The sequence below is a fragment of the Agelaius tricolor genome, unplaced genomic scaffold (assembly GCF_023055355.1).
Source record: "Agelaius tricolor isolate 1412-34295 unplaced genomic scaffold, bAgeTri1.0.p SCAF_1, whole genome shotgun sequence".
Lineage (NCBI taxonomy): Eukaryota > Metazoa > Chordata > Aves > Passeriformes > Icteridae > Agelaius > Agelaius tricolor.
Genome location: NW_027269261.1, coordinates 878,288 through 905,977, shown reverse-complemented (window position 1 = coordinate 905,977; position 27,690 = coordinate 878,288). Strand labels below are relative to the sequence as shown.

The 27,690-nt window shown below is 44.8% G+C and overlaps 1 protein-coding gene across 10 annotated transcripts in view; it reads left to right on the top strand.

The window, feature by feature from the left end:
• Positions 1-27,690, top strand: part of PLCB4 (phospholipase C beta 4) — a 178,212-nt gene that overhangs the window by 108,319 nt on the left and 42,203 nt on the right. For 8 of the 10 annotated variants that reach the window (XM_071438822.1, XM_071439408.1, XM_071438734.1 and 5 more), the window contains 14 exons: positions 3,872-3,951; positions 4,501-4,554; positions 10,827-10,908; positions 11,614-11,714; positions 12,309-12,366; positions 17,134-17,242; positions 18,556-18,766; positions 19,365-19,458; positions 19,988-20,067; positions 20,507-20,591; positions 22,618-22,708; positions 23,824-23,919; positions 25,009-25,106; positions 26,775-26,810. In XM_071438822.1, the coding sequence (XP_071294923.1) occupies positions 3,872-3,951; positions 4,501-4,554; positions 10,827-10,908; positions 11,614-11,714; positions 12,309-12,366; positions 17,134-17,242; positions 18,556-18,766; positions 19,365-19,458; positions 19,988-20,067; positions 20,507-20,591; positions 22,618-22,708; positions 23,824-23,919; positions 25,009-25,106; positions 26,775-26,810 (1,275 nt within the window). The remainder of the gene's footprint in view (positions 1-3,871; positions 3,952-4,500; positions 4,555-10,826; positions 10,909-11,613; positions 11,715-12,308; positions 12,367-17,133; positions 17,243-18,555; positions 18,767-19,364; positions 19,459-19,987; positions 20,068-20,506; positions 20,592-22,617; positions 22,709-23,823; positions 23,920-25,008; positions 25,107-26,774; positions 26,811-27,690) is intronic. The other 2 variants (XM_071439500.1, XM_071439323.1) reach the window with 1 other exon arrangement.

Below are 27,690 nucleotides of genomic sequence, written 5' to 3'. Positions count from 1 at the left end.
GTGCTTCTTTGATTGATTTTTCTTGCCCCTTCTTCTTCTAGAGATGTTTGACAGTGTTTGATCTTGTCAGAGAAAAACAACACAGTGTTTGTTCCAGCCTGCAGTGTAGATTTTGGCCTCCTGTGCCAGCCTAAGGGGGTCTGAGCTTAAGATGCACTGGTGTTTGGTTTTGTTTCTTTTCATGGCTGTTCATTTTCTAGGATTAGATATCAGGGTCCAGATCCCTCTGTGAATCTGGAATAATATTTGTGTATATCTTGACAGATTAAGGGTACTGAACCATATTTTGAAAACTGGAAAATATTCAGCACTAGCATCAGTAAGGATCCAATGTACCCTGATTTCTATCAGAGACATTTTTTTTTTTCTAAGAACAAGGTGCTTCCTATTGGTACCTAAATGGTACCAATAATTGCTTCCCAAATGGTAACTCATTTCAGAATTCCACTTTTTACAGAATTTTCATCCTTTGCACAGGTAGTGACTTGAAAATGCTGAGGATGAAAGGAGAGAACTGATGATCTTTATCCCTGTTACTTATGTAGGTGTACAGACTTTCAGCTTCATCTGTAAATTAAGGGGTGCTGTCATAGAATGCAAGCAAGGCTGCTGCTGTGTTTGCCTGTGTGTTAACTGAGAAAAACCTGAGCCCTTCTTTCATCTCTCCTGCAAGGTCATCAGACAGTGTACATTAAATTTGGGAATGGTTTGTTGTCAGGAAAGCAATATACTGCCAGCTGGATATTGAATTCTGTGAGTATCTGTGTGCTGGATCACAGTTCCCTGAAAGCAAGTGTGAAGGCAGTATTAATTGGAGACTGTTCTGCCTCAGAGGGACAGAAAGTCTGACAGTGTTGAATGTGCTGTTGAATTTGGTTTTCCTTTGTGTTCCTGGTTCCTGTGGGGCAGCTGGTGGCCGTGGGCAGGGTGTGATGTGACACTGCAGGAGCTGCTGTGCCCAGAGCCAGGGGCAGGCAGCCAGTGCGGCTCTGTCAGCTGGAGCAGATGGGCAGGAGGGGCTCTGGAGCTGCTCCTCCTGCCCAGGGCACCTCACACCAACGTGGAGATGCTCTGGAGCTGGACACAGGCTCTGGGCTCCCTCCCCTGCCTGCAGCCAGCAGCAATGTGATGCTTCTGTGGCTCAGCAGTGTTTGGCTGGAGGTTTGTGCTGTTTTGCTCCGAAGGAGTGCAGCTCCTGACTTGGCATCTCTGTCAGGGAAGGGCATTAACACTGAGAAAAGGTTAGAGAGACCTCTAGAGTGGGAACCATCACGACAACTCCTGCAAAAAATCACTTGGGAAGTGCTTAGTGTATTGATTTCTCTCTTCACTTGTGGTTTTTTCTAGCAGTGTTCCTTTTTGGCAGCTCTTCTAGATGAGCAGAAGTGACTACAGAGCTGAGTGCTGGCCAGCCTTGCTTTTAAATGTTAGTTTTTGTTGTATCTGGTGTAGTTTTAATCCATTGCCTTCAAATCAGAATGGGTCTGTAGTGTTAGCTCCAAATGAAATGCTGATATGGTCAGCACTGCACCAGGGGTGGTTTTCTGGCAGAAACAAATGGCAGAAAGCCTGCAGCTTATTCCCAACATGCATTTGGTGTAATTTGATTTTTGCAAGGGTTTTCTGTTTGCAGTGAATCTGCCACTGAGTGGTTGGGTCGGTGTTGGAGGGCTGAGGAGTTCTGAAGGGCTGCAGAGCAGTGCAGATCACACAAGGACAAATGTTTGTGTAGCTGTGACAGTGTTAGTGCAGCAGGAGTGTTACATTTAGTTGGTTTAAACAACAACAAAAACACCTAACCAAACAAACAAAAAATCCCCCAAATCCAAAACAAACCAGAAAAACCCAAACCCAAACAAACCACAAACCCCAAACGTAGGCAGTTGACAATAGTTGAATTTCAGCAGTTCTAGGAAATTGAATTCTGTGTAAGATTTGTTCAGGCAATTACCCTGGAATTATCACAAGCACCATTCCTTTATCATCTGAGGTGAGGGAACATTTGCAGTAAAACATCAGTGTTTCCTAAGTCTGTCAGTGCTTTCTAGTTATATCAGTTCTAATATAAAGATAAAATAATATTACCTTGCCCTCTGAATCTTGCTTTCTTTATCTTCCTAGGCAGTCCCTGCAGCCTATGACTACAAAGTCATCTTACTCATGCAGCTGCAAAAAGGGAGATGGGAGGGCAGGCTCTGACTGGGGCTTGGTCTCAAGCCCAAAAACACACCCAAGAAAACGCCAAATGCTGCCTTTTTTCATAAGTGATGGTTCTGTTTTTCAAATGATTCTCAGACATACACTTGATCTCTTTAAATTAATATTTCATGCAGTATTTATTTAAAAGGTAGCTTTAAAAAGAACACTTAAGTATTAACACATATCTTAATAAGTGACTACTTTTCCTAAAGCAAAACAGGTTTAATATTTCATGAGTACAGGGGTCCCCTAAGTGTGTTGAATTGACACCTCAGACCTTGTTTTAACCCCAGGGATTTGCTGCCTGCAGTTTACAAAATGCCATTTCCCAAAGAGGCTAGTGCTCCTCCAGTATAAATCATGATTTTTTTCATCTGTCTTGCAGATGTACAGCACTCATTCATGAAAAGAAAAACACACTCATCTGCATCTATTTATGAGTGTCATATCCTGGATGCTGCCCAAGTCAGCTCAGGCTGCATGCACAGCATTTGGCCAGAGGCAAAAAGCTCCTTTATTCCCAAGGTTAATGTTTAGCAGTGGACCAAATCCCATCTCAATTCCACCAGTGTAAATTATCAGTTGAGTAATCCTAGTGTTACAATGGCATAATTGAGATGGAGCTTGGCTTGTAGCTCTGCCATTTTTAAATCTTGCCATGGCTTTTTCCTGCCAGGATTCTTGCTGAAATCAGTGGGGGTTCATGTCAGGGCCTAAGCCTTAAGCTGCTTCTCTGCAGCTCTGCAAGGTTGGGGTGCAGGCTACAGCAGAAAAATAGATCCCTGAAAGAGGAATTACAGAAGTAAGGGCTGTAATGCTGCTGTTGGCTGCAAGTCATCCCAGGGATTATTTGCAATGCTGTGCATTTGAAGGATGAAAGCAAGCAGGGCTTGAATATGTAACAGGGTGTTGAAGCAGTTGTTGTGCCTCCTCTAGCTTATTGATATTTTATTTCACTCCTTTTCTAAGCTGGACCAGTGGAATATGTCCTCACACTCTGGATGATGGTGCTCAGCAGGAGCTGATACTGCCCCTTCCACCAAAGGGAGGCCAGAGTTCATACAGGGCATAAATGGAGGCCTCAGCACAAATAAATATCAACTCAGCAAGGGCTGGTATTGCCCCTGCCACCAAAGGGACACCAGTACAGGTTCATACAGGGCATAAATGGAGGCCTCAGCACAAATAAATATCAGCTCAGCAATGGCTGGTATTGCCCCTGCCCCCAAAGGGAGGCCAGCACAGATTCATACAGGGCATAAATGGAGGCCTCAGCACAAATAAATATCAGCTCAGCAAGGGCTGGTATTGCCCCTGCCCCCAAAGGGAGGCCAGCACAGGTTCATACAGGGCATAAATGGAGGCCACGGCATAAATCAGTGAGTGATCATTTGCCTTGGCTGGCAGTAAACTGATTTATTGGCACTGCTGATCCCACATGTAGCATTTGGAGGAATGGCAAGCACTGTCCCTGTGCCTAGTGGGGATGAACAGTGATGGGTGAAATGGATGAAATGGGGCTGGGCTTTTCCATGGTATGGGCTGTGACCTGGCACAGGTTATTACCATTACCCATGGCTTCAAGGAGGAGCCTTCCCCCAAGCCAGACTTTCCTACATCTCCCCTCTTCAGTTTTGCTGATTTGGTGTTTTGGTGTTCTTGTGTTTTTCAGCAATGGGTAGAAGGGCTTGGATCCATCATACATAACTTCAGAGCGAACAATGTCAGTCCAATGACGTGTCTCAAGAAACAGTAAGTTGCTTTCTTTCCTCCCCCTTCTCCTTTATTTTTCTGTCCTTGTGTTTTCCTTTTTGGAATTGGAAAAAAAAATTGCTTTTTGTAGTTTGACATTTACAAAACAGTGTCAGAAAGAAAATGGTGTTAAATGAGTTAAGAGTTTGTCTTTCATTGAGACTAAAGATGTCTCAAGGCTATATCTGGCACCTGCCCAGGAGAAATTACAGGAGAATTTATAACTGTTCATTTGATTTATGGTAGTGTATGTTTTAATTATTGGCTGGTTTGTTTTCTCTTTGATGCCTATGCAAGCAAAACCCCGTGAGACTTTCTCATCTTCACACTGGTGTTAATTGCTGTACTGATTTTTTTGGGCTGCTTTTTGCCTTTGCAGTTACAGAACTGCCCTGCCTCAAGCACTAAAAGGTTACAGAAAAATGTTTTTATTGCAGAACAGTTATTTGTTTGTACTCATTTAGCAGACATGGCAACAAGTTAAACATAAGCATCTAGACCCCAATTTTAATAAGCAATGTTTTAAAAATATTTCATTCCTAATTTCAGCTGGATGAAGCTGGCCTTTCTAACAAACACAAATGGGAAAATTCCAGTTCGGAGGTAAGCACATTGGGGAGCTCTAGGTTTTTTCACTTCCTAGTTCTATAATTTTAATAAAATTCTGTGGCTTAATACTGGAATATAATATTAATGTTATTACTAATATATATGTAATAGTAAATACAGAACTAGATATTCTCATCTGCTCTCCTTGGGAAGCTAGGCAGGACTTCTTATCAGCCTAGTAATTTCTATTTTTTTTGCAGTCCATTGTAATGAAGATATGAGTTCTTCTAATAGTTTTCAAAGTCACTTAGAGCTAAGAGCATCAGATTTCTCAGCCTGACATTTCTCAAACCCTGGGATGGGTTTTTCAGTTGTAAAATTTGATAAAGTACTTTAAAAAAAGAGCCATAAAAGCTTGCAGGCCAGTTAAGTAGAGGACAAAAAGGTACTTTTAAACTGCAGTTCCTTGGAAAAGAGACATATATGCATCTGCCAAAAATGCTCCTGGTTTTATAGGAGCCCTCAGGATAATGTTTGGGTCTGTCCACATGGTAAATGAGCTGTTGGGTTGTTGTTGGCTGGTAGCTGTTGGGAACAGCAGGGTCAGAACAGCCTTTTTCCTCCTGCTCAGCTGTTAGCTATTACAGGTGACAGGTTTTCAGTCCTCTCTGGCTGGGCAATAGTGCTCCCCTCCTGCTCTAGGATTCATTCTTGCCCATGCACAGAGCTGCTTTTCTCTTCACTAAGGACATGCCAAGCAGAGTTTTGGGGCATGCTGGTTTTTCATAGAGAGGAACTCACCAAAGGGAGCAAGAGGGAGGTCTTTGTGAGATAAGCCCCACACAACTTTTTTTTTTTTCCCCCAAGGGAGGAAAAGAGGATTTTGCATCTGTAGAATCTGCAAAAAGACAGAGGGCCTGCCATGCTGCTTTCCAGGCTTCTTTAGCTTCATGGCTCAGGTGACACCTTGCCAGTGTTACAGCTGCTTCAGTGTGTTCATCTCCCAGCTCTCACATGGCCAGCTCCCTGCTTATTCCTCACTCAGCTGCCACGAGGCACCTCCTGTGCAGGAGTCCCATGGGGAATATCATCAGCTGGAGGGTAACCAGGAGGGAGCAATTCCACAGGGACAAATTAATTTTCAGGCCTTTGCAGCTTTATGCCTGTGCTTGAACACAGAACCTATTCCACAGTATGAATTTATAGTGTGCTAGCTTGTCTGAAACTATTTCTGCCTTTAAATATTTTACATCACATTTAGTGAGGCATAAATTGTCTCTGTTGGGCTCCAGCATCCTGATTTGTGTATGCAGGCTGTCTATTGCTTAAAAATCCAGTTCACTGGGTCCAGTGTATTAAATCTTTGAATTTGAATTTGCACTATTTACAGGTTAACATAGATCAGTCCCTAGCAGTTAATTTATTGTAAAAGAAGGTTGCTTATAAATTTGTAAGGGATCTGCTGTTCCATGGAGCTGAATCTCCTTTGCATCTGGGTACTCCAAGGAAGGTGCTGTCTTGGTCTGGGTGAAATGTGGCACATTTTTGGGGCTCTCAGGGGAAGTGGGGTGTCACCCACTCAAAGGATGGGGAGAGGTGTCAGTGAGGAGAGGAAAAAGCAATGTGCTCTGCAGGGCTGCACTGGGAAAGAGGGGGAGCCAGGGCCCTGGGGTGGGATGGCCGGGCCATGGGCTTGGCCTGAGCCAGCAGGAGCTGCTGGTCCTGCAGTGGGACACAGACACCCAGGGCCAGCCTGGGATGGGGGCTCACTGCTCCCCCCTTCCATGAGCCCTTGGTGCAGGCAAGGGGGGAGACCAAGAGCAGGGAGATGCAGGAGGAAGGCAGGCCAGGGAGCCCTGGGAAATGAGAGCCGAGTGCCTCTGCCTTGCAAGGGCCACCAAAGCTTCGCATTTGCTCCCCCAGTGCCTCTTGCACTGGTTTAAACCACTGCTGCTTCCCCTCCAGCTGACCTTTCCCTTTTACCTGTTTAAACCCACTGTTATTTATTCAGCCCTGCTTCTCCTCCTCCTCCTGCTGCTGCTGCTGCTGCTGTCAGGGGCTCCTGGAGCAGTTGCTGTAGCTCTGGGGATACGGATGGGAGGGTTTCCCTCTCAGGAACAGAACCCCCAGCAGGTCTGTTCAGCCACAGGAATGTGTATCACAAGATCCACCTGTATTTCACCAAGGGAAAAAAGCCTCACCTGCAGAATCAGAGCTCCTTGCATTTCCTCCCAAGTTTGAAACAAATTGTGCATCTGTCACATTCCCCACAGGCAGTGATGAGCCTTGAGGAGGTGACACTCCTCAGGCTGTTGGTGGTAATGCCATAAATATTCCTGACTCCTTGGCTGTGCAGTTGGGAATTGCAAAGGCACAAAGATTTTCTCAAGGCACTTTTGGATTTTAATGTATTCTGGGTGTAGGTCTGTTGCTATTGATGTGCTGTGTTTGGGAGAGAAGAAACCCTGGCAGTGAGCAGTGTGGAAAGCTTGGGAGAGCAGTAGTTTTGCCTTTTGGGATTTGATAGATTTTAGCAGTGTGAGTCTAGAACTGCATTTACAGCTCTTGCAAAGGCATGGCATTTGTAAGGTATTTTGTATGTTCAGATTTTAACACTACTGTAACAGATGAGCAAACAGGTCAGCATTTGTCAAGAAAAAAAATCTGCTTGGTTTCTTCAACTTTCTGCTGGCAGAAAATATATTTTCTATGTGAGTGAGTTACACCTGCTTATCTAGAGCCTGGTTAGAAATTAGCTTTGCTCAGACTGTGCTTCTCCCTTTGTATCACTACATTTAAAAGGGTTCAAGCAAGTCTAGGTTCTAACTATGAAAACACATAGTAAAAAAAGAAAGAGCTAAACTATGACAAATGAACCTTAAATCTGTTTTTCAGTAGTTTAATTGAGTTAATTTGAAAGTAGAGGTTTCTTACGTGTGTTTCATATTAATTACTCCAGAGTGTCTGGAAGAAATCTGTTGCAATGGTTCAGTGTTGGTTGGAAATCAAAGTCAGATAATTTCCTGTACAGTGTAGGCAGGTCAAGCCCAGCTGATCAGTTCAGGGGAGCCATGGTAGGAGATTGATTTCCACAGGTTGTGCTGGCTTGATTTTTGAGGTGGTGGTTGGAAAGTGCTGAAGGTCAGAAGTAACCAAGTCATTTAATCATCAACAAGCACAGCAGAGTCGTAGCCCTCAGTTCCAGAGGTGGGAAGGACTTTCAATATTTATGAGTAAGTGCACTGGCATGTTAGCAGGAGCCCCAAAGCACTGCAGGTGGAACATGAGGAGTAAACACCTGTGGGTGTCAAAATGAATGTAAATCTGCTAGGATGAAGTCTCTTCTGATGGAAGGAAAAGCAGTTTTATTTGCACTAGCCTTGGCAAAATGAATGTGTCACACTGTATTTTTACAATCTTTTTTGATTCATGCAATCTTCTCTACACTGCTGCTGTCATTACAAATTACTGCTGTGCTCGCTGTCAGCTTTTGAGAAATAAAAAAATACTTTTGGCATCAAAAGTAAGTTCCCTGCAGCCATGGAATCCTGGCACACATCTGATTAATTACTTACACCAATATTACATGTTTTACAAGACGTTTATTATTGGAGTCCAATTCATTATAAAAGACATAGAAATTTACAGGGCTGGAAATAGGTTGTGAGTTGTAAAGCTAACATTACTCTGTGGTTTAGAATTAGCAGGAAAAATAGTTGCCTGAGGATTTTTTTAAGAAACAAGTGCCTAAAGTTAAACTCAGTCTATATTTTAGTGAAAATATCTTGGTACTTATCAGCTTTGGAAAATGAAACAGCTAACTTAGATGCCTAAATAGGGACATAGAAATCAACTGTTTTGAGGACCCAGTAAGAAGAAAAACATGGCTAAGTTTTGTTAAAATATTTTTTTTATCATTTAGATATTTTCACTTCCTGATCTTAATTTTATTAGTATGAAAATATTTACATAGGCAGTTTAGAGTGTTTTGGAGAATAAAACAGCCATTAATTGCTATGGCAACAAATAGCAGCCACAATTTGTTTCACGTCTCTTGCCAAGTGAAATTATTTATTATGCATGAGATTGACTAAAAGTCTCAGCAAATGTTTGTCTCAGTTGGTGATAAAGAGCAACACGTCCTTACCAGCAGCCGTGGAGTGTTTGCAGTGTACAGCTTTTGCTGGGACACATCTTGGATGCGCACTAGAGGTTCTCTCTCCAGAGGAGGACACCACAGTCAAGGGTTGTGGGTCACAGCACTGCAGCTCAAGCCCTGAGCAGAAGGCAGGGAGCTGTCAGGTGTGGATCCCCCCTTCCAGACCGAGGGATGATTCTGCCTCTTCTCAGATGGAATCAGAAATAGACACTCTCCTGTTAACCACACCAAAGAGCTGCATTTCTGTGGGACTGATCTCATTGCAAGTGAAACCAGTCATGCATGGAGAAGCTTTGGGAAGGAGCAGGATGCTCAGCAGCTTGGTGGGAATGTTCCAGGGGCAGCTGGGAGGGTCTCTGTGCAGCATGGCTGGGACAGGGAATTTGGTGTTATTCTCCATGGCTGTGAGCTCAGGGAGCACTGCAGCAGGGATTGGGATTTGCCTGTGGCTGGGAGTCTGATAGCAGCAGCTGCTTGAAAAGGGAGGAGGAGGAGGGAAGCTGCCTTTGGGAACAGCCCCCTCTGCCCTGTGTGGCACAGTTTAATGCCTGGCATGGAAGGGAAGGCAGCACAGCTTCAGTGCCTGGCATGGAAGGGAAGGCAGCACAGCTTCAGTTCAGTGCCTGGCATGGAAGGGAAGGCAGCACAGCCCAGTTCAGTGCCTGGCATGGAAGGGAAGGCAGCACAGCCCAGTTCAGTGCCTGGCATGGAAGGGAAGGCAGCACAGCTTCAGTTCAGTGCCTGGCATGGAAGGGAAGGCAGCACAGCCCAGTTCAGTGCCTGGCATGGAAGGGAAGGCAGCACAGCTTCAGTTCAGTGCCTGGCATGGAGGGGAAGGCAGCACAGCTTCAGTTCAGTGCCTGGCATGGAAGGGAAGGCAGCACAGCCCAGTTCAGTGCCTGGCATGGAAGGGAAGGCAGCACAGCTTCAGTTCAGTGCCTGGCATGGAGGGGAAGGCAGCACAGCCCAGTTCAGTGCCTGGCATGGAGGGGAAGGCAGCACAGCCCAGTTCAGTGCCTGGCATGGAAGGGAAGGCAGCACAGCCCAGTTCAGTGCCTGGGGTGGAAGGGAAGGCAGCACAGCTTCAGTTCAGTGCCTGGGGTGGAAGGGAAGGCAGCACAGCTTCAGTTCAGTGCCTGGCATGGAAGGGAAGGCAGCACAGCCCAGTTCAGTGCCTGGGGTGGAGGGGAAGGCAGCACAGCCCAGTTCAGTGCCTGGGGTGGAAGGGAAGGCAGCACAGCCCAGTTCAGTGCCTGGGGTGGAAGGGAAGGCAGCACAGCCCAGTTCAGTGCCTGGCATGGAGGGGAAGGCAGCACAGCCCAGTTCAGTGCCTGGGGTGGAAGGGAAGGCAGCACAGCCCAGTTCAGTGCCTGGGGTGGAGGGGAAGGCAGCACAGCCCAGTTCAGTGCCTGGGGTGGAAGGGAAGGCAGCACAGCCCAGTTCAGTGCCTGGGGTGGAAGGGAAGGCAGCACAGCCCAGTTCAGTGCCTGGGATGGAAGGGAAGGCAGCACAGCCCAGTTCAGTGCCTGGGGTGGAAGGGAAGGCAGCACAGCTTCAGTTCAGTGCCTGGCATGGAGGGGAAGGCAGCACAGCTTCAGTTCAGTGCCTGGGGTGGAAGGGAAGGCAGCACAGCCCAGTTCAGTGCCTGGGGTGGAAGGGAAGGCAGCACAGCCCAGTTCAGTGCCTGGGGTGGAAGGGAAGGCAGCACAGCCCAGTTCAGTGCCTGGGGTGGAAGGGAAGGCAGCACAGCCCAGTTCAGTGCCTGGCATGGAGGGGAAGGCAGCACAGCCGGGAATGACCCAGGGAATCTCGTCCCTTGCAGCGTTTGCTGCTTTGGGAGCAGTCACTGTACCACCTCACAGCTTTCAAGAGCAAACAGAAGGGTGCTTTGCGTGGCTCTGTGCCCCAGTGCACTGGGGGAAAAGCCCTCGTTTGTTCTGTTTGCAGTTCATTATTCTGGTGTATTTCCTGATGGCTCGCAGGCAGAGCAGTGCTGCTCTCTGCAGCTCAGGGCACTTCTCCCACTGCACTCCTACTTGGAGCTGCTTCCATTCATCAGCTGGAGCCAGAGGAAAGTGCTGGCAGTGAAAGCAAGAGAGAGCTGATTGTTTAAAAATGACTGACATTTCTCTGTTGCTTTTTTTCTCTCCACTGTTTTTCGTTTTAGCATAACCAGAACCTTTGCATCAGGTAAAACAGAAAAAGTGATCTTTCAGGCACTGAAGGAATTGGGTCTTCCCAGCGGAAAGGTATTTAGTGGTTGTGAATAAGTGCTTTTGTGTACTAATAAGGCGATGACTCATTCACGTTTGTAGCTGTAATCGAAGTCATTTGCATCACAAAAAGCGTGCCTATTGCGTGTTACTTACTAATCGCTGGAGGTTGTTTACTAGAGCCAAAATGTAATTAAATCTGTATGACACAGAGGTCCTTAAACCTCCTAGAGGAGGCTTCCCTTCTTTGCTGTCACAAACTACCTTTTGTTCATTTATGCTAAGTATATGAGCACAAGATATGCATGCAATGGATTGTTTTGTTGAATTTCTTGGACTCCTCCTGCCCTTTGCTCCCCTCCTTTGCAGAGCTGCTCTCCAGCTCTGTCCCACTTGCAGTGGGAGTCCCTGCTAGCAGCCCCAGAGAGGGGATGGCTTGAACGTTTTGGGTTTGGGTTGGTTTTTTTTAAGCTTCAGAAGAAAAATAGGTTGTTTTCCAGCTCTGTGTTTATGTAGAATTACTGTTAGTGTGAGGTTATAATGCAAGCACATCTAACAGATCTACAATAAAGATGAAGTTAGAATTACTTTGAGAGAGTACAAAAGAAGCCAGGTAAATTTATACTTGGGAAGGAGCTAAACCAGTTCTCAGTTGCTTTTTTCTGATATAAGGTATTCTCTTGGGAAAAGAGCACATAAGCTCTCTTGTCTGGGTAAATGTACCTTTGCATTTCTTTGCAGAATGATGAAATTGAGCCTGCAGCTTTTACTTATGAGAAATTTTATGAGCTTACCCAAAAGATATGTCCCCGAACTGACATAGAGGACCTCTTTAAGAAGATGTAAGTTCAAATTTAATATAATCTTGCTTTAAAGACATTTTGTTGTATTTTTAGTCCATAACTGATAGTGATAGAACACTGTAAAATTTGTCTATCTTGAATCCTAGTGGCATCAGCAATACTTTAGAACAAGCTCCAGCCTATATTTTACCCCTTCCTCCCTTCTCAGACTGTTAATGTAAAAGTTCACTCTGTATTTCAGAGCAACTTTTACATGAGTTAAAGGAAGCACCTGGAACTATTTTTTTTTTGCATTGGCTTTACTAACTACTGTAATTTTAACTTGCTCCTTTAGATGATTAACACAGTATGTGAACTAATTAAATTAAGTAAGAAATTTGAAATTTATTCTCAGCTGGAGGACTTACATGTTGTTTTGATGATGTGATGTTGTTCAGGGATAGGAAGATATGTTGTGGGAATACTGATAGACAGTCAGCATGTTTTCTGTGCCTGTTCATTTTGAGATTATACAGCTACATTCAAGTAGAAAATAGTAGGTGGTTTTTAAGTGTCAGCAATGTCAACATGTAAATCATACCTACTGTAGCATCGTGTACAAAAACTCACATTCTCTAATAAATTCCTTTTCAGCAATGGAGACAAAACTGATTATTTAACGGTAGACCAATTAGTGAGCTTTCTAAATGAAGTAAGCTTTTTCATACATTAACTCCCATCCCAGTCTGTCTGCAGTGGCTTCCTCCAGCTCCCCATTGCATGCCCCGTGCCCTTCCTTGTGTGCTGTGCTTCTGACCTGCTGATCCCCCACTGGGGCAACATCCAGGGGCAAAATCAGCTCAGCCCTTGTGCTCCCCTGCTCTCTACACCTTGGCCCTGCAGCTGCCCCTCCTGGTTCCCTGTGCCTGTGTTGTGGTGTGTGTCCTGTGTGGTTTGTGCTGTTTATGCTGCTCCTTCCTCTGAAATACACCCAGTATTGGATTGCAGTTATTTTACCTGTAGGACCCAGCTAAATACATCTACTAGTCCTTCTGGAATAGTAGAAAAACTGAAGTAGGTGTTTATAAACTGGGATTTCATTCTCCTCAGCAGTAGTATTTCAATCTGTTACACAACTAAGAGCTAAGAGGGTATTTTAAGACTTTGTGTATGATTTTTAAAATACCATGTGTGCAGAATAGGAGGAAATATTTTTATTGCTGTATTTCCAGAATGCAGTTGTTGGCAGAAGTATTTAATATTTCTTAAAAGCATCATGAGTGTGTGAAGTAGTTCAATAAACACTGTGGGCTTGGCTCTTTTCTATTCCTAAAGCACAGTAAGTTATAGAAAACTGCCTCATTTGCAATTCCAGCAATAAATGCAGTATGTGGAATTGACAAGAGCCCACCCATGGAAAGCAGACACATCCCAGTTGGTGTTGTACCAGTAGATTATTGTCATCCTGAACATGGGAAGCTGCCAGCCTCACTATGTGACACTTTTAGGTGCATTTCCAAAAAAAAAAAAAATCTCTCCATCTAAAATTGTTTTACTAGTTATAGTTCAATTGTATATACGTTTATACATATACATGCTTATTTCTTGGATAGTTCAGTCTGAAGATCCAAGCTGTAAATTCCCTAGATATCAAATTTAGAATATAATTTTATTTTTCAGCACGGAACATGTGCCTTACTCTTCACTAAATTACTTGTAGAAAGGGTATTCAAATTCACCTGAATTACTTGTAGAAAGGGTATTCAAAAAAAAAAAAAAAAAGAGAGAGAGAGAAGATGAACAGCTTGATTACATAATTGGGGTTACATGTACATGCTTGGGGCTTAGTTCCTATCATTGGCAGGCTTAATCTTACTGCTGTGACACATCCAGCTTTGGATTTTTTAGTGCCACTCTTCATTGTCAGGTAAATTACTGTTTTATCTTCATTTTAAAATTGATCTCTAATTGTTTTTAAGTGTAGTTCCTTGAAGCCCAAACTTCTGAAGAAAAGCTGCCACCATTTGTAAGAACCCCCTACCTCCAGTAACTGATTGAAAAATTAAGCTTGAGTTGCTGTGCTCTCAATTTTGTGTGACTTCAGCAGTTCTTTTTACAGAATTAGAAACATTATTTCATATAGGTAAATACAGGTAGTATTGGGTGAATTTATAGGTAGTACTGGGGAAAAATGCATCTTGTTGACTGCGTTCATATTGACAAAATTCATTTTGCAATTGGAAATCCTGTGGTGGGCCCCTTTGGATCAGGACCAGAGCTGGGATAAATTACTCAAGTGTTTTTTCTAGGGGAGGACATTTATTCTGGTGACTGAAAGCAATGCCTTTGGTCTGTGTTGGAGGTCTTTTGGCCTGCAAACAGAGTTTAGAGTTTTGGCCATAATTTGAAAGGCACAAAAGGACCCAGAATGTGCCTCCTGGAGGGATCATTTCTGTCCCTTGGCTGCTGGCCAGCCCTGCAATTAGCAGTGGTGTCTACTGCTGGCAATATAAAAAGGTTATTGCCATTACATAGGAGAGGGGAGTCACTTGGCAGAGCAGCTCTTCATGAGACTCTTTAACTTAAATTATTTTGAAGTAACCTCCAAGGCATGCTGCAGAAGCTCTAAGTGTTATGGGTTTTTAAGAGAGCATAAGGGTATGTTACTGGGAATGAGAGGAGAGTGAGCAGCTTTCCTGGAGTTCTTCCAAACTCCTGTCTCTGTTTCACTTTTAAATGCTGCTGGCTGACAGATGATTTAATTGTGCTTCAGTATGAAAGCTTCTGGGAAGTTTTTAGAAACTTAATTGTTGTCATGCACTGAGTATTTTGTCTAGATCTCCTATTTTTAAAGTCAAATTTTGGGGAGAAAAAAAAAAGGAAATATAGTAGAAAGGGACTGAAATCACTGCCACTGAGATTTGCTCCTGCAGTTCATTTACAGCAATAAAATAACAAGGCAAGCAACACTTCAAATGCAATTTTCAGTAGTCTGACCGGTGCTCATCCATTCTTCTGGGAGGGAGGTATGGGGAGATCCTTTCCTATTCCCAGTTCCTGGCTTCCTTCCCAGTCCCTCTGTCCATCCCCCAGCTGTCCATCTCCCCAGAAGGCCCTTCTGACCAGCCCAGGGCAGTGCTGGTTTTGGGCAGAACTGCTCTGAGCACTCTTTGAAGGGCTGTGTGTCTCAGAGTGTGCCCACTCCCAGGTGCTGGGGCAGGCTGGCTGAGCTTTGCTCTCTGCAAACCCTCTGGGCCCTTTCTGCCCCTGTTGGCAGTCAGCTCACCCTCACCTGGCTGGGAGTGCCTGTGTTGCAGGGTGACCAGAACAGCCAAACACAGCTTTGCTGCACATGCACACTTAATCCTGGATGTGTTATCTTTCGAGATGAAGTTTCACACTTCAGCTTTGGGGGAAAACAAAACGCAGGCTCCCTGTGCCACCAAGCTCTGGGGTGCAGGACATTTCCCCAAGAGACACTAGAGAATAGAATCACTTTTAGAAGTAGATCTTTATCTTCTGCCAACTCTATTTTTTAAACAAAGTGAATGTAAGGATACCCTTCTGTTCCACTGGAGGATCAATAATGAGCAGTGATCACTGCTACTGGAAGAATAGTTTGTTCTCAGCTCCTTCTGATAACTCTGGGACTTCTTCTCAAGAGGAGACTTTTTGCTTTATCCCATTTATTTTCTTCTGTTTGCTCATTACTAACTGTAGAAGCAAGTGAGTGGGGAAGAGCCCTTTTCTTGAGCACAGAGCCTTCCTCACTGTTTCTGGCCATTTTCTGAGGTGCTGTATTGTCACTAGGGGTGTAAAGCCTTGTCATTTGTCACCCTGGAGCTGTTGCATGCCGTGTGTGGTGGTGTTGGTGTGTCCTGCCTCCATCTGCTCTCTGTGGTGTTTGGTCTGAGTGTTCTGGGCATCCCCACAGCCTGTGGTGTTTGGTCTGAGTGTTCTGGGCATCCCCACAGCCTGTGGTGTTTGGTCTGAGTGTTCCTGAGCATCCCCACAGCCTGTGGTGTTTGTTCTGAGTGTTCTGAGCATCCCCACAGCCTGTGGTGTTTGTTCTGAGTGTTCCTGAGCATCCCCACAGCCTGTGGTGTTTGGTCTGAGTGTTCTGGGCATCCCCACAGCCTGTGGTGTTTGGTCTGAGTGTTCTGGGCATCCCCACAGCCTGTGGTGTTTGATCTGAGTGTTCTGAGCATCCCCACAGCCCCTCTGGATAACCCTGCTGTGTTCAGGTGCTGCAGACTGCCAGTGGCATCCCCTGAAACATCCCTCCCTAACTGCATGATTGACTTGGCATTGGTTGTAATTTCTTGGAGTTAATTAAGCACATGGACCAATGGATTGGTTGTAAGAAAAGAGACTGGATTGGATATTGCTTTTCTTATGGGAAAAACATTATTAAAAAGTTTCCACATAAGGAATTACAGCAAATGCTGATAGTGCTGTGTAAGCCATGTCAACACCATCCTGTCACTCCAAATTACTGACTGCCAGTATGGGGGTGGCCTCTTACATCTCTGAATTCTGCTGAGACTAAAGCTTGGAAACTGTGCACCTTCTGGGGTAAAAGAGTGTTTTCACAGTCATATTTATTTCTTTGTTTTGTTGCATCTGCTTACATGCCACTATTCTGTTAATTCTGGTTTTAATTTTCTTTTAATGGAGAATCAGGCACACAGTGTGCAGCTCTAATCCAGCATGGAGAAAAAAACCAAAGTTGCATAGCACACTACAAAGTGAAAACATACAAATTCTGAATTTTATTAGTCTATTAGAAATCACTGCCTAATTGTACCTAAACGTGACATATATTATGAAATCCTAATATTGCAAATTATTGTGAATTAAGAGATGATGCTGTGAAATTCTTGTGCATATTTACTCCAAGAACCTGTGCTGGTTTTTGAATAGTTAAAAACACAGTGTTTCCACGATTCACAAATAATCATCCAATACTTGCATATTTCTAAACTCAGATTTCAAATTCTGTATTTACAGTATAGCTTTATTTTACTTTTTTGCTTTAGCTGTAGATAGTGTGTAAGACTTGCATTTTGGAGAGGTGATTACAGTGCCACCAGTCAAGTCTTTGCAAAAAAAAGGATGAGAGAGAGAATTAACAAAGGGACATTTAGCTATTTGTTTTCCACATCTCATTTGCACAGATTCCACGTGCAGTCATTATTTTCATAAATAAGCAAGAGTAAGACCAGTTACATGATTGCATTGGATTTTTCTTTTTAAAAATATTTTTGTGATCAAACTGCCTAGGTTCCTTATGAAAGATAAAGTTCATTTTCTACCTAATGCTGAAGTTGCTGTTGAACAATCTGTACATTTTAGGGCTGCTTTTTCTTTTTTTTTTAAATGTCTACTTCTTTCTTTCTCATCTGCAGTAATGAAATGCTCTTGGGTGATAGCCATGCACTGTCTTGTTTTGCTGAATTACCTTGTTTTCTCACCTCAGCATCAACGAGATCCTCGGCTCAATGAAATTTTGTTTCCCTTTTATGACACAAAAAGAGCAATGCAGATAATTGAGACATATGAGCCAGATGAAGACTTGAAGAGGAAAGGTAAATGGGGGAGGGAATTCAGAGTTCACTGGGTTTGGGCATTTGGGGAGTTGTTGGTTCTGAAGCATTCAGGCTTTTAAAAGGGGGTTTGCAGTCCCTGTGGTGTGGGGACAAGCACTTGTGGAGGGTTCTGGACCAGGAAACTGCTCTGCTGGAAAAAATACCTCCCCTTCAAAATCACATTGGGTTTTTTTTTGCTCCCTTTCTTTCATACTCAGGATCAGCTGAGAGGACTTGAGTAAAACATTCTGGAGCAGTTCACCTCTGGCTGACACCAAGCACAGGAAATTTAAGCTCTATTAGGCTTTTTTTTCCAGAAAGTTAGAAGTAGAATGGAAACTGGGATCACTCCACTTCTCTGTATGAGAGAAAAATAGACTTTAAGAAAATAAAAATAGGACTGCTGCAACCTTGCCTTAACAATAGCTGAACGTTCATAAATTACTTCAGAGAAAGCAATGTCAAAATTAGTGCCAGGTAACCATTCCCTGCAGCAGCTCTTTGTGAGTAATCCCTTCTTCCTTATCACAGATAATTTTCATTTTTCAGACTCTTGACCTCTTTAGAACTGATATTGCCATACTAACTATTCCTGGCTTGGTTTCATTAAAAATTACCCCTTAATTTGTATTTTTTTATACTTTTATTATAAGCATAGACCAGCAGACAGATAAGAGAGAGGTGTTTTAATTCTGTGTTCTGAATTCCTGTATGTGCCATGTTCATTGTAGGTTTCTGTTTTTGTTTACAAAGGTATGAGCATGTATTTCAAACAGTAAATGGAAGGTATTGCAGATGTCCCTGGTGTTTTGTGAATGAGGCACTGCAGAGGTTCTGAGGTGCATGTCCCCATGTGTGTGTCAGTGGGGAGCAGGCTCTGCACGGGCTGGGTGACAGTGATGTGGCACAGGACTGGCTGTGACAGGGGGCAGGGAAGGGCACAGGAGCCTGCTCCATGCCAGCTCCCAGCCCTGACTGCAGAGCTGCCAGAGATCAGAGCTGTTGGGGCTGTTCTGAGGAGATGTCACTGCCTGTTTGCCTTCTGCACCTCCTCTCGTGCCTTAGCTCTGCTGCTGCTGAGCGCTGGACCTCAGGTGTTGAGCTGGTGGGCACCTGGTTTTAATTTGGAACATAATGGCACATTTGGCACCAGCTGCTGGGCAGCCTGGAGCAGAGGAGGGGCAGAGCTGAATGCTTGCAGGTACCTGTGTAAATAGCAGGTTCTGGGCTGGATTCCTGCCCTGGGAGGTGGTTTGGATCCTGTGCACCCTGTACTGCTGGCAGTGACTCACCATGGCTCCCTGTCCCTGCAGGTGTCATCTCCAGTGATGGCTTCTGCAGGTACCTGATGTCAGATGAGAATGCCCCCGTGTTCTTGGACCGCTTGGAGCTGTACCAGGAGATGGACCATCCTCTGGCTCACTACTTCATCAGCTCCTCTCACAATACCTATTTAACAGGCAGGCAGTTTGGGGGCAAGTCTTCAGTGGAGATGTACAGACAAGTGCTTTTGGCTGGATGCAGGTTGGAAGCAGGAGATAATCCATATTTGTGAATCTAATGCTTTAAAAGTACTGAATAATGTACCTTGGTGTTGATATTTTGTACAATTGAATGTGTAAATGTGTTGGTGTGGCAAATGAAAACACATGTGTTTGTTTAAGAATCTTACTTTTCTCCCAAAAGCATTCCTTCAGGCAGAGGAATGTAGAAATTGATATAAGGAGAGTTTGTGGGAAAGTTAGGAGAAGTTTGATCTCAGAATGACAGCTGAAGAATTTCAGAGGGCTTTCTGCTTTATAGTGACAAAGTTTATATGTTAATGAGAATCAGGAAATTTATGGTTTCCTGCTTAATTTCTAATTGACTTAGTAGAATGAGAATAAGAAGAGTGGCTCAGTGCTAAAGACATTAATGTCCAGATGAGAATATACTGACTCACACATGCCATATTTAAGGTGGTATATCCAGAGTTATAGAAATAGCACATGTACAGCTTAGAAAGAGTTGTGCCATGCCCAAAACTAATTTGCAACTTACTGCTCTGATCATCAGTGCTGAAACATGTCCCAGGTAGCTCACCTGGAATAGAACACTAAGTTTATTTTCCTTGGATCTTCAGGTGTGTTGAGCTGGACTGTTGGGATGGCAAAGGTGAAGACCAAGAGCCAATAATAACCCATGGCAAAGCAATGTGCACAGACATCCTTTTCAAGGTAACACCTCTACACCTGGCAGCAAAGCCCAGGGGAGGCCAAGCAGGGCAGCCTCCCCTCCTCTCACTGGGATGCTGCTCCTGTGGGATGCACTGACAGGGGCAGGGATTCTGGCCCAGGCTTTGGGGCTCTTTCCTGACCTGCAGCACCTGTGCTCCGTCTGCCTTCCCACAGAAACTGCAGGGAGCAGGCTTGCTGCTCTTGCCCCACTCCTTCACACCCTGGGGCCCTTTGGCCCACAGAGTAAATATCTTTGTTGTCTGAGGAGTTCCTGGCTGTGGAAAAGGCCAGGAGTTCCTGTGGGAGTGGGAATTCCCCACTGATGGCTGTGGGTGGAGGTGCCATCCTGCTGCAGGGGCAGGGAGGGTGTGGGGGGCATCAGAGCACAGGGGTTTTCTGCCTCTCTCTCCATTTGCACATTTGAGACATCTCTGTGTTTCTCAGGGTGGGGTGGATAATAAAAAAAACCCTTTGATTATGTTTTTAATTTGATCCATTCTGACTTGTATCCTGTTGTTGCTTTTTGCAGGATGTAATTCAAGCCATTAAGGAAACAGCATTTGTAACATCAGAGTACCCTGTCATTCTTTCATTTGAAAATCACTGCAGGTGTGTAGTGCCCACTGTTAATTTTTAAATTGTGCACTGTCTGAGAGAGATGATATAGTTTAAAACACTATGATATGATACTTGAAAACTGTGGGGGGGTATGCAGGCATACTGAATGTCACTTAATATACTCATCAATCTTCATGTAGCTTAATAGTGGCAATATTTTTATCTGTGATAAAGCTGTGAAATGTATTTGGATGTTCCATTAGCTGTGTGAGATTCAGTTATTCTACTTTTTTGGTCTTGTTAAATTCATCTATGTCAAATAATAGACTTTTATTGACAGTATAATTACAGTAAAGTAATACTTCTCAGTTGAAACAAAGTGGGCAGTATATAATTTGGGATGTCTCCATTACTTAGCATTATTCTTTTGTGCTGAGTGATAGTGATTTCTTTTTTATATTTAAGAATTAACTGCCATAATCTTTTCCAGCAAATATCAACAGTACAAGATGTCAAAATACTGTGAAGATCTTTTTGGAGATCTCCTGTTGAAGCAGCCTCTAGAAACACATCCAGTATGTTATATTGTGCCAGTCTCTCTATTTTTTGTATTAGTTTTTTTTTAAAAAGAGATGATTTTTCATCCTAAAAAATTTTTAGGAAAAATTTTTCACTGGAATGGCTGCCCAGGGAGGTGGTGGAGTCCCCATCCCTGGGTGTGTTGAACAAAGCCTGGATGTGGCACTGGGTGCCAGGGTTTAGCTGAGCTGTTGGGGCTGGGTTGGACTCAATGATCTTGAAGGTCTCTTCCAACCCAGTGATTCTGTGAGTTCTGTGAAAAGTGCATCCCAAAGAGCTGGCTCTGCAGTGTCCCCTGTGAGGTTCACAGCACGCTGACATGTCCCTCACAGAAAGAGAGCTCCCAGCAGCTCTCTGGGAAGGCTAAATCAGAGCTGCCCAAAGGCTGCCATGCCTCAGGGCCCAGAGTTATCCTGGGCTGTGTTCTGTGTCCTCTCCTCCTCCTCGCGGGTGGGTTCACTCCCAGCTGCTCTCAAGCGCTGCAGAGACGGCAGGAGCAGCTCTTGGCAAGGGCTTGGAGCTGAGAACCTGGGCAGGGCCTGAAGGAGGCAGGCTAGGAGAGACTTGGCACTTGGCTGGAGCAGATTTGGTGCGAAGTAAAAGCAAATGTTTGTCCTGAGGGGCATCCAAGTGTGGCCCTGTGTGGGAATGTAGCCTGGCAGAGATGAGCTCTGCAGCACTGACATCTAGTGGAACCTCTAGTGGAGTTACATTACACATCTAGGGGAGGGACACATCCAGTGCAGTCCCAGCCCCAGTGCTGGCAGGAGCAGGTGTGCTCATCCAGCCTGCTCAGACTGCCTGCCTGGGTGCTGGGCAGGACCCTTGCCCTCCCACGAGGGAGGTTTCCACCCATTCTCCTGGGGCTGGGTTGGTATGGGGGGGGTTTTTTTGTTTGGTTGGTTTTCTGTTTTGTTTTGGGGTTTTTTTCTGGCTTGCTATTTGTCACCTCTGCTGCCTTTATTTGGTTTCAATTCATGGTGCTTTGTTCTCCTGGAGTGCTGCTTCTCTCCAGCTCAGATTTGAATGAAGAGATCAGAATATCTGAATAGTTCTTTTAAGAATTGTCACTGTTTATGGAAATACCTTCTGCTCCTGTATAATTTAGGCTTCACTGGAAACCCCAGTGTGTTATGGTGCTAAGAATGCCAAGTTGTGGGTTCAATCTCTGTATTCATTTGAGAGTTGAACTCAGTGATCCCTGTGGGTCCCTTCCAACTCAGAATATCCTGTGATTATACCAGCAACTCCCTGGATAATATTCTTAGCAAGCCTAAGGTGGGGAGGGTGTTAATCACCTTACCCAAATCTCTGTTTCTTAGCCTCAATGATGTGATGGGGCTTAAATCAGAGGATTTCATACTTTTTCTCTTTTCTGAATACTGTTTCTCCTCCTTCCCCAAACTGGAACTTTTATTACTACTTCATTTTGTGTATGTGTGTGTGTGTGTCCCCTTTGCCTTTGAGAAGTAGTGAATTTGTGACCCTGCTGGCAAAACCAGTCCCCATTACCTAGCTGAGGACTGGGTAGATTTCCATGCCCCAGTGCCAGTCCATTTGCACTCTCCAGGTGGGTCACTGCAGCTCCAGGGGACCATAACAGGTGACTTGTTTAGAGATCAGATGATAGATAACAGGCTGAGCTGTGGCTTGGGCTGTGTGAGCCAGGGAGGGAGGGGAAGCAGGAATTCCTCTGAGAGGAGTGCAGGTCACATCCACACCCTCTGCCAGGCAGGAGGGTGGGAAAACGTTCAGAGCAGTGCATCTGGGGCTGGCACAGGCTGGAGAGCTGAGTGCTGGCTGCTCCAGCAGCTTCAGCTGTGCACAGCTTCCCCCTGGCCCAGGGAAGGAGGAGAGCAGGCTGTGGATCTGCAGTCACACAGCCTCCTGGCTGTGCCTGAGGTGGCACTGCTCCTTCACTGCCCCTTGGGGTTGCTGCCCTAAAATGCAGATCCCAAACAGGGACAGGGAGGCCAAAGGGCTGTTGTTACTACTGAGCATTTTCTTTGAATTGTTTTACAGCTTGAGCAAGGTAAAGCCTTACCATCTCCCAATGACCTCAAAAGAAAGATTCTCATAAAGAATAAAAGGCTGAAACCTGAAGTAGAAAAGAGTAAGTAACATTTGTCAAATACTAAATAAACAAAAGTCCAGATCACTGCACACAGACTTACCAAAGTTTCCAGATTGTTTGTACTTTAGTGCTGGAAGAATAGGAGTTCCATGTAAATAACATTTGGTTTGCCCTTGTGTTTCGTGTGAGTGCCAGTCTAGGCCTTGATAACAGCATGTTGCACAGGCACAGCCAGCCCCAGAAATGTAATCCTGGGACTTTTATCACACTGCTGGTTGAGCTGAAATATGAGGCAGATAGAATCTCCTGTCAGCTCTGCCAACACCAGGCTGTTTGCATTGCTGTGTTCTTCCTGGATAAGCATGAAGTGAAATGGAATTTCAAATTGCTCCTCTTGCTCTTGTTGCCAGTTGTGATGTTTATCTCCTTTCAGTAACAAGAATGTTGCTGTATTAGTTCCCAGTATGGCTGCAATGATAAACCCTGCTCCTTCTCCATCCCAAGAGAAGCCCCCAGGCCTTGCACTGGCTGCAGTCGTACATGGCTGTGCCCCTCGTGTCTGACTGAATGCCCATGGGAGCACAGCTGGAAACCCAAGCACTGTGCCTCCATTGGCAGGGATCAAGCACTGGAGAGACAGCTGGCTGTTTATCCTGTGAGGGAGTAATGGGCTTGTTCCAGAGACCTTGGTAGCCTATGGAAGTTTAGGAGAAGTTCTTCCCAGCAGGGGTGGTTAGACATTGGGATGGGCTGCCCAGGGAGGTGGGGGAGTCCCTGTCCCTGGAGGAGGTTAAGGAAGGGCTGCTTGGCACTCAGCCACTCTGCCTGGCAGAGGTGGTGCTTCAGGCAGAGCTTGGATGCAGTCTCAGAGGCCTTTCCCAACCTGATTCTGTGCTTCTGTGAAGTATTTCCCTTCACTTCACTGAGCTTTGGGCACAGCCCTTACTGCTGACCACTTTTCAGATCTAACACCAATCTGTGCTTATTGGTGCTACTTACTCTGTAAAATTTTATTACCAACTGAAAAGCCAGAGGACTCATTAAACAGAATGATCTGAGGAACAGGGAATCATTTGTGATGGTTCTCTTGTATTTCTTTGTGCTACAAACTGTTCATGTCACGACTAATTTAATTTCATTTTTCATATTAACAGAACAGCTTGATGCTCTGAAGAAGATGATGGAGGCTGGGGAAACTGCTGCTCCTGTAAATATCCTGGAGGATGATAACGAAGAGGAAATAGAAAGTGGTGAGGATTTCCTGGAGAAGGCTCTCAGACCTTGCCTGTGGCAGATCCCTGGGCTGGGTGCTCCTTTCCCTCATGCCTGTGCTCTGTGGCAGCAGCAGCAGCAGCTCTGGGCTCAGTGCAGGGCCATCTGTACAGACCCCAGCCTTGTCACCTCACCCCAGACAATTTTACCTTCCATTCACTGGTTGGAAGTTGTGTTAGAGCACCAACCAAATCAGCTTTCATTCTGTCTGGGAGAGAGAGAGGCTAAGAAGTTGTGATCTTTGCTTGAAAACACATATTGTCACTGTGTTTAACACTTGGGTCAGCATCAGAGGGGATTATTGCATTATACTGTATAAGAATAAAATGAGGGGAAGGATTTTTCTTGCCAAACCTCAGTTGTCCTCAGGGTAAATGTGCAGCTCTGAGCCAGTGATGTGGCCAGCAGAGAAGGGTACATGTATTTAGGGTGTGATCCACCCTGTGTGTTTTAAATGTGCACCTTCAGAAGGTGTAAATCACACCCCACCTGCCAATGTCTGAGCCCATGGCCTGTGCCCTGTGTCACAGTGAATGTCCCAGCTTTAGCCTGCCACCTGCTCCTCTCATTTATTTGACTTTTTTTTTCCCCTTTACTTTTCAGCTTTGAGTACTGTAGGTTCTAATGGAAAATCCCCCTAAAAGCAGATGAGAATAATTCCCTGTAGTGGGGGCACACAAGGAGCCTGACAATGCACTCAAGCCTGGCCACTGGCATCTTCTTAGATCTTTATTTGAAGAACTCTGTCATCAGTTCTTATTTTCCAAGGCTACTGGCTTTTTTTTTTTTACACCTTTGCTAGGTGTAAATACTGATTACTTCAAAAATACAGCAAAATAAAATTTGTCTTACTAACCATCTCAGGCCTTAGCTGTAATTTACTGCACTTGGAAACAGTTTGGAAACAGTTCACTAACTCTTAGAAATCTAATACTCTGGATTTTATTCCTGTTTTTAAGAAATGCCACACCCAAACCTGTGAGTTCAGCTGTCATTTGTTTAATGCTTTGCAAAGAAAACAGCAGCTGCTGTGGTTTTTGCAGTGATCCTTTTTGTTTTCTGTGCAGCTGACCAGGAAGAGGAAGCTCATCCTGAGTACAAGTTTGGAAGTGACCTTGTAGATGATTACAGTCAAAAAGAAGCTGTTGCCATCAGTGTCAAAAAGGTGGGATTGCTTCTTTCATATATATATATGTTGTTATGAAAACTTTCCATGGAGGCTGTTGCAAAAGGCAGTCTGCTTTGTGGAGACATCAGAGCACTTGTTGGAAGATTCCAACCTGAGATCTTCACCAGGTGCCCCTCACCTTCAGGTTCATGAGAGCACAAAGCTTTGTAGCCAACTCTCCCCTTGTTCAGGGAGGATATGCACTCACTGAGGAAGCAGAATCAGGGTGTAGGGAGCAGTGTACAGGGGGAGGATTTCATCAGAAATCCCAATTAAAGGCAGCAAACAGTTCCCTGCTCCAGCCTCTGGTGTTCCACTGTGCATCTCAGGTGCAGAATCCCAGTAAAAGGTGGAGCATCAGCTTCCTTGCTCAGAGTATTTTGGCAGGGCTGCACTCTGTGTGTTCACTGCAGGGTTTTCCTGCATCATGTTTCATGGTTAACCCTTAGAGTGGATTTTCTTTTCCACCTACAGCATGAAGGCAAAACAGGACAGTAATTCCCAGTGGGGTGTGGCAGGGGCTCTGTCAGACAGCCTGCTGGCAGACAGGGGGAGGTTCTCTGTATTCCACTCATACCTGACCATTGCAGCTATCAGTCACTTGAATATCATTGATGGAAATCAGGTCCAGGATTTGGAGTTTGGAGTAAGCTGCTCTGGCACTGGAGGCATTAGTGCTGCTGGCTACAGAGCAGAGCCCACCTGTGAGGGCTGAGGTACCTTAGCAGATCGTGTTCCTCTGCCACTCCAGTGTTCTGGCCACTTCTTCCCTCCTCCTTGCTTTCCTTTGGATGTTTCTGCAGACAGAAGTGTAGGAGTGGAAAACAGCAGTGTGTGTGCAGCAGCGCCAGAGCCATCAGACCTGCTCTGGGTATCTCTTCTGTCATCAACTTTGCTTCCTCAGCTTTTATGGGTCCTCCCACTGCAGTATCATTGCACTTCTTTGCATTTCCTAAGTCACTGCTCCTTGACTACCTGAATGTTTTGGGCTGTTTTGGTTGGATGGGGTTTTTTGTGGTTGCTATTATTGCTTTGAGGATTTTTGTTTGTTTGTTTCCAGATTAGTTGCTCATCCTCAGCACGTGTCCTTGGGTAACTTCTCTGCTCCTTTGCTGATCAGTGACTTGATCTTTATTCTGCAGGAATGCACACTCAGTGCCAAGACAGTATTTACCTGAGATTCTCAGTAGCTTTTAATTGAAGGCAGGCACCAGACTGCTGCATTGCAAATAACGTCCTGGGACAGGCCTTCTCCAGTGTGGACATTTCAAGCACAGTTTACAGCACTCTTTACCATCAGTTTTCAGAGCCTGGCAGTTTGCACATCCAGATCAGATGATCTTTATTGTGGTATCTTTATCTGGGTGTGTTATTCTTTCATTCTTCTCTGGAGCTTCCTGTACCCAGCATCTAGTGATAGCTCTGGTTTAACTGTCTGCCATCCTTCATCCTATTCCCATGGCTGAGTATCAGATCTTGTGTACCCAAATTTGGAATGGACTACAAATTTTTGAAAGTGTGTGGAACAGAAAAGCCTTACAGGAAGGTGAAAAAGGATTTAATTTTTGCTAAATGCATTCGTTTTTTGAGGATTTTTTCCTCCTTACTGTGAGTGTTTCCTATTGCTTTTTCTTTGGGTAATGTATATATATTTTTTTCCCTCAGGCTGTTGAAGATTCTGAGCAAGAAAACAATAAAAAGGTGACACAGGATGTAATGTAGTTTATTTTATTGCTTTATATATAACATGCATATTACTTACCATGCATTCTCAGTGGTTTAACAATTTTATGCTCAGTTTCACCACACCTATTTTTGTCAGTGACTCTACCTCCTTTTGTCCTCTAGGGCTTCTTCTGCTGTGCTTTCATACTGGGGTCAGGGCTGTCAGAAAACCTGGGGACAGACAGAAGTGCATGACCTTTGCCTGCCTAGGAGTATCTGATCTCATGCACTGAGAAACCTGTTCTCTGAATGGTGCTGAGATGTATCATCCCTGCTTGATTTTGCCCTCTGCCCTTACCCTGACTGCACTTTGTTTTCCTCTCTCTTTCTTCCTTTTGCTTTCCCTTGGGACTTCTGCATTTATCTTCTCCCAGGAATCCCTTCTGTAAGACTCTTCCCACCTCTTTCCACTCTCCTCCTCCTTCTCTTCTCATCCAAGCTGCTCCTGTTCATAACCACACGTTGTTTCAGTCTGTCTTGTTTTCTAAGTGAGTTCTGCTGCTTTTCTTGAGGGGTGGGGAGGTGTAAATGACATGGAGATCAACTTTTCCCTCTTGTCTTCTCTATCCCCTACAAGGCTCCTGTGCTGGCCTAACCATTCCTTTGTTTCTGCAGACTTTAGGAAACATTCCATCCTTGCCCCTTTCTTAACTCACAGTTTTAAAGTTGTGAACAGTGCAGAGTATAGCCCTACTCTAAAAATGAGGGGTCTGCAAGGGAATAAGATAAAACCAATGGCTGGTGCATTGTCTTAGAGCCAAAGTGTCACTGATGCAGTCACAGGGCTGCACCTGCAGGGTGCCATTGCCTGGCACTGAGGCACCACAATCCCTGGGGCTCCCTTTTCCCTGGGGCT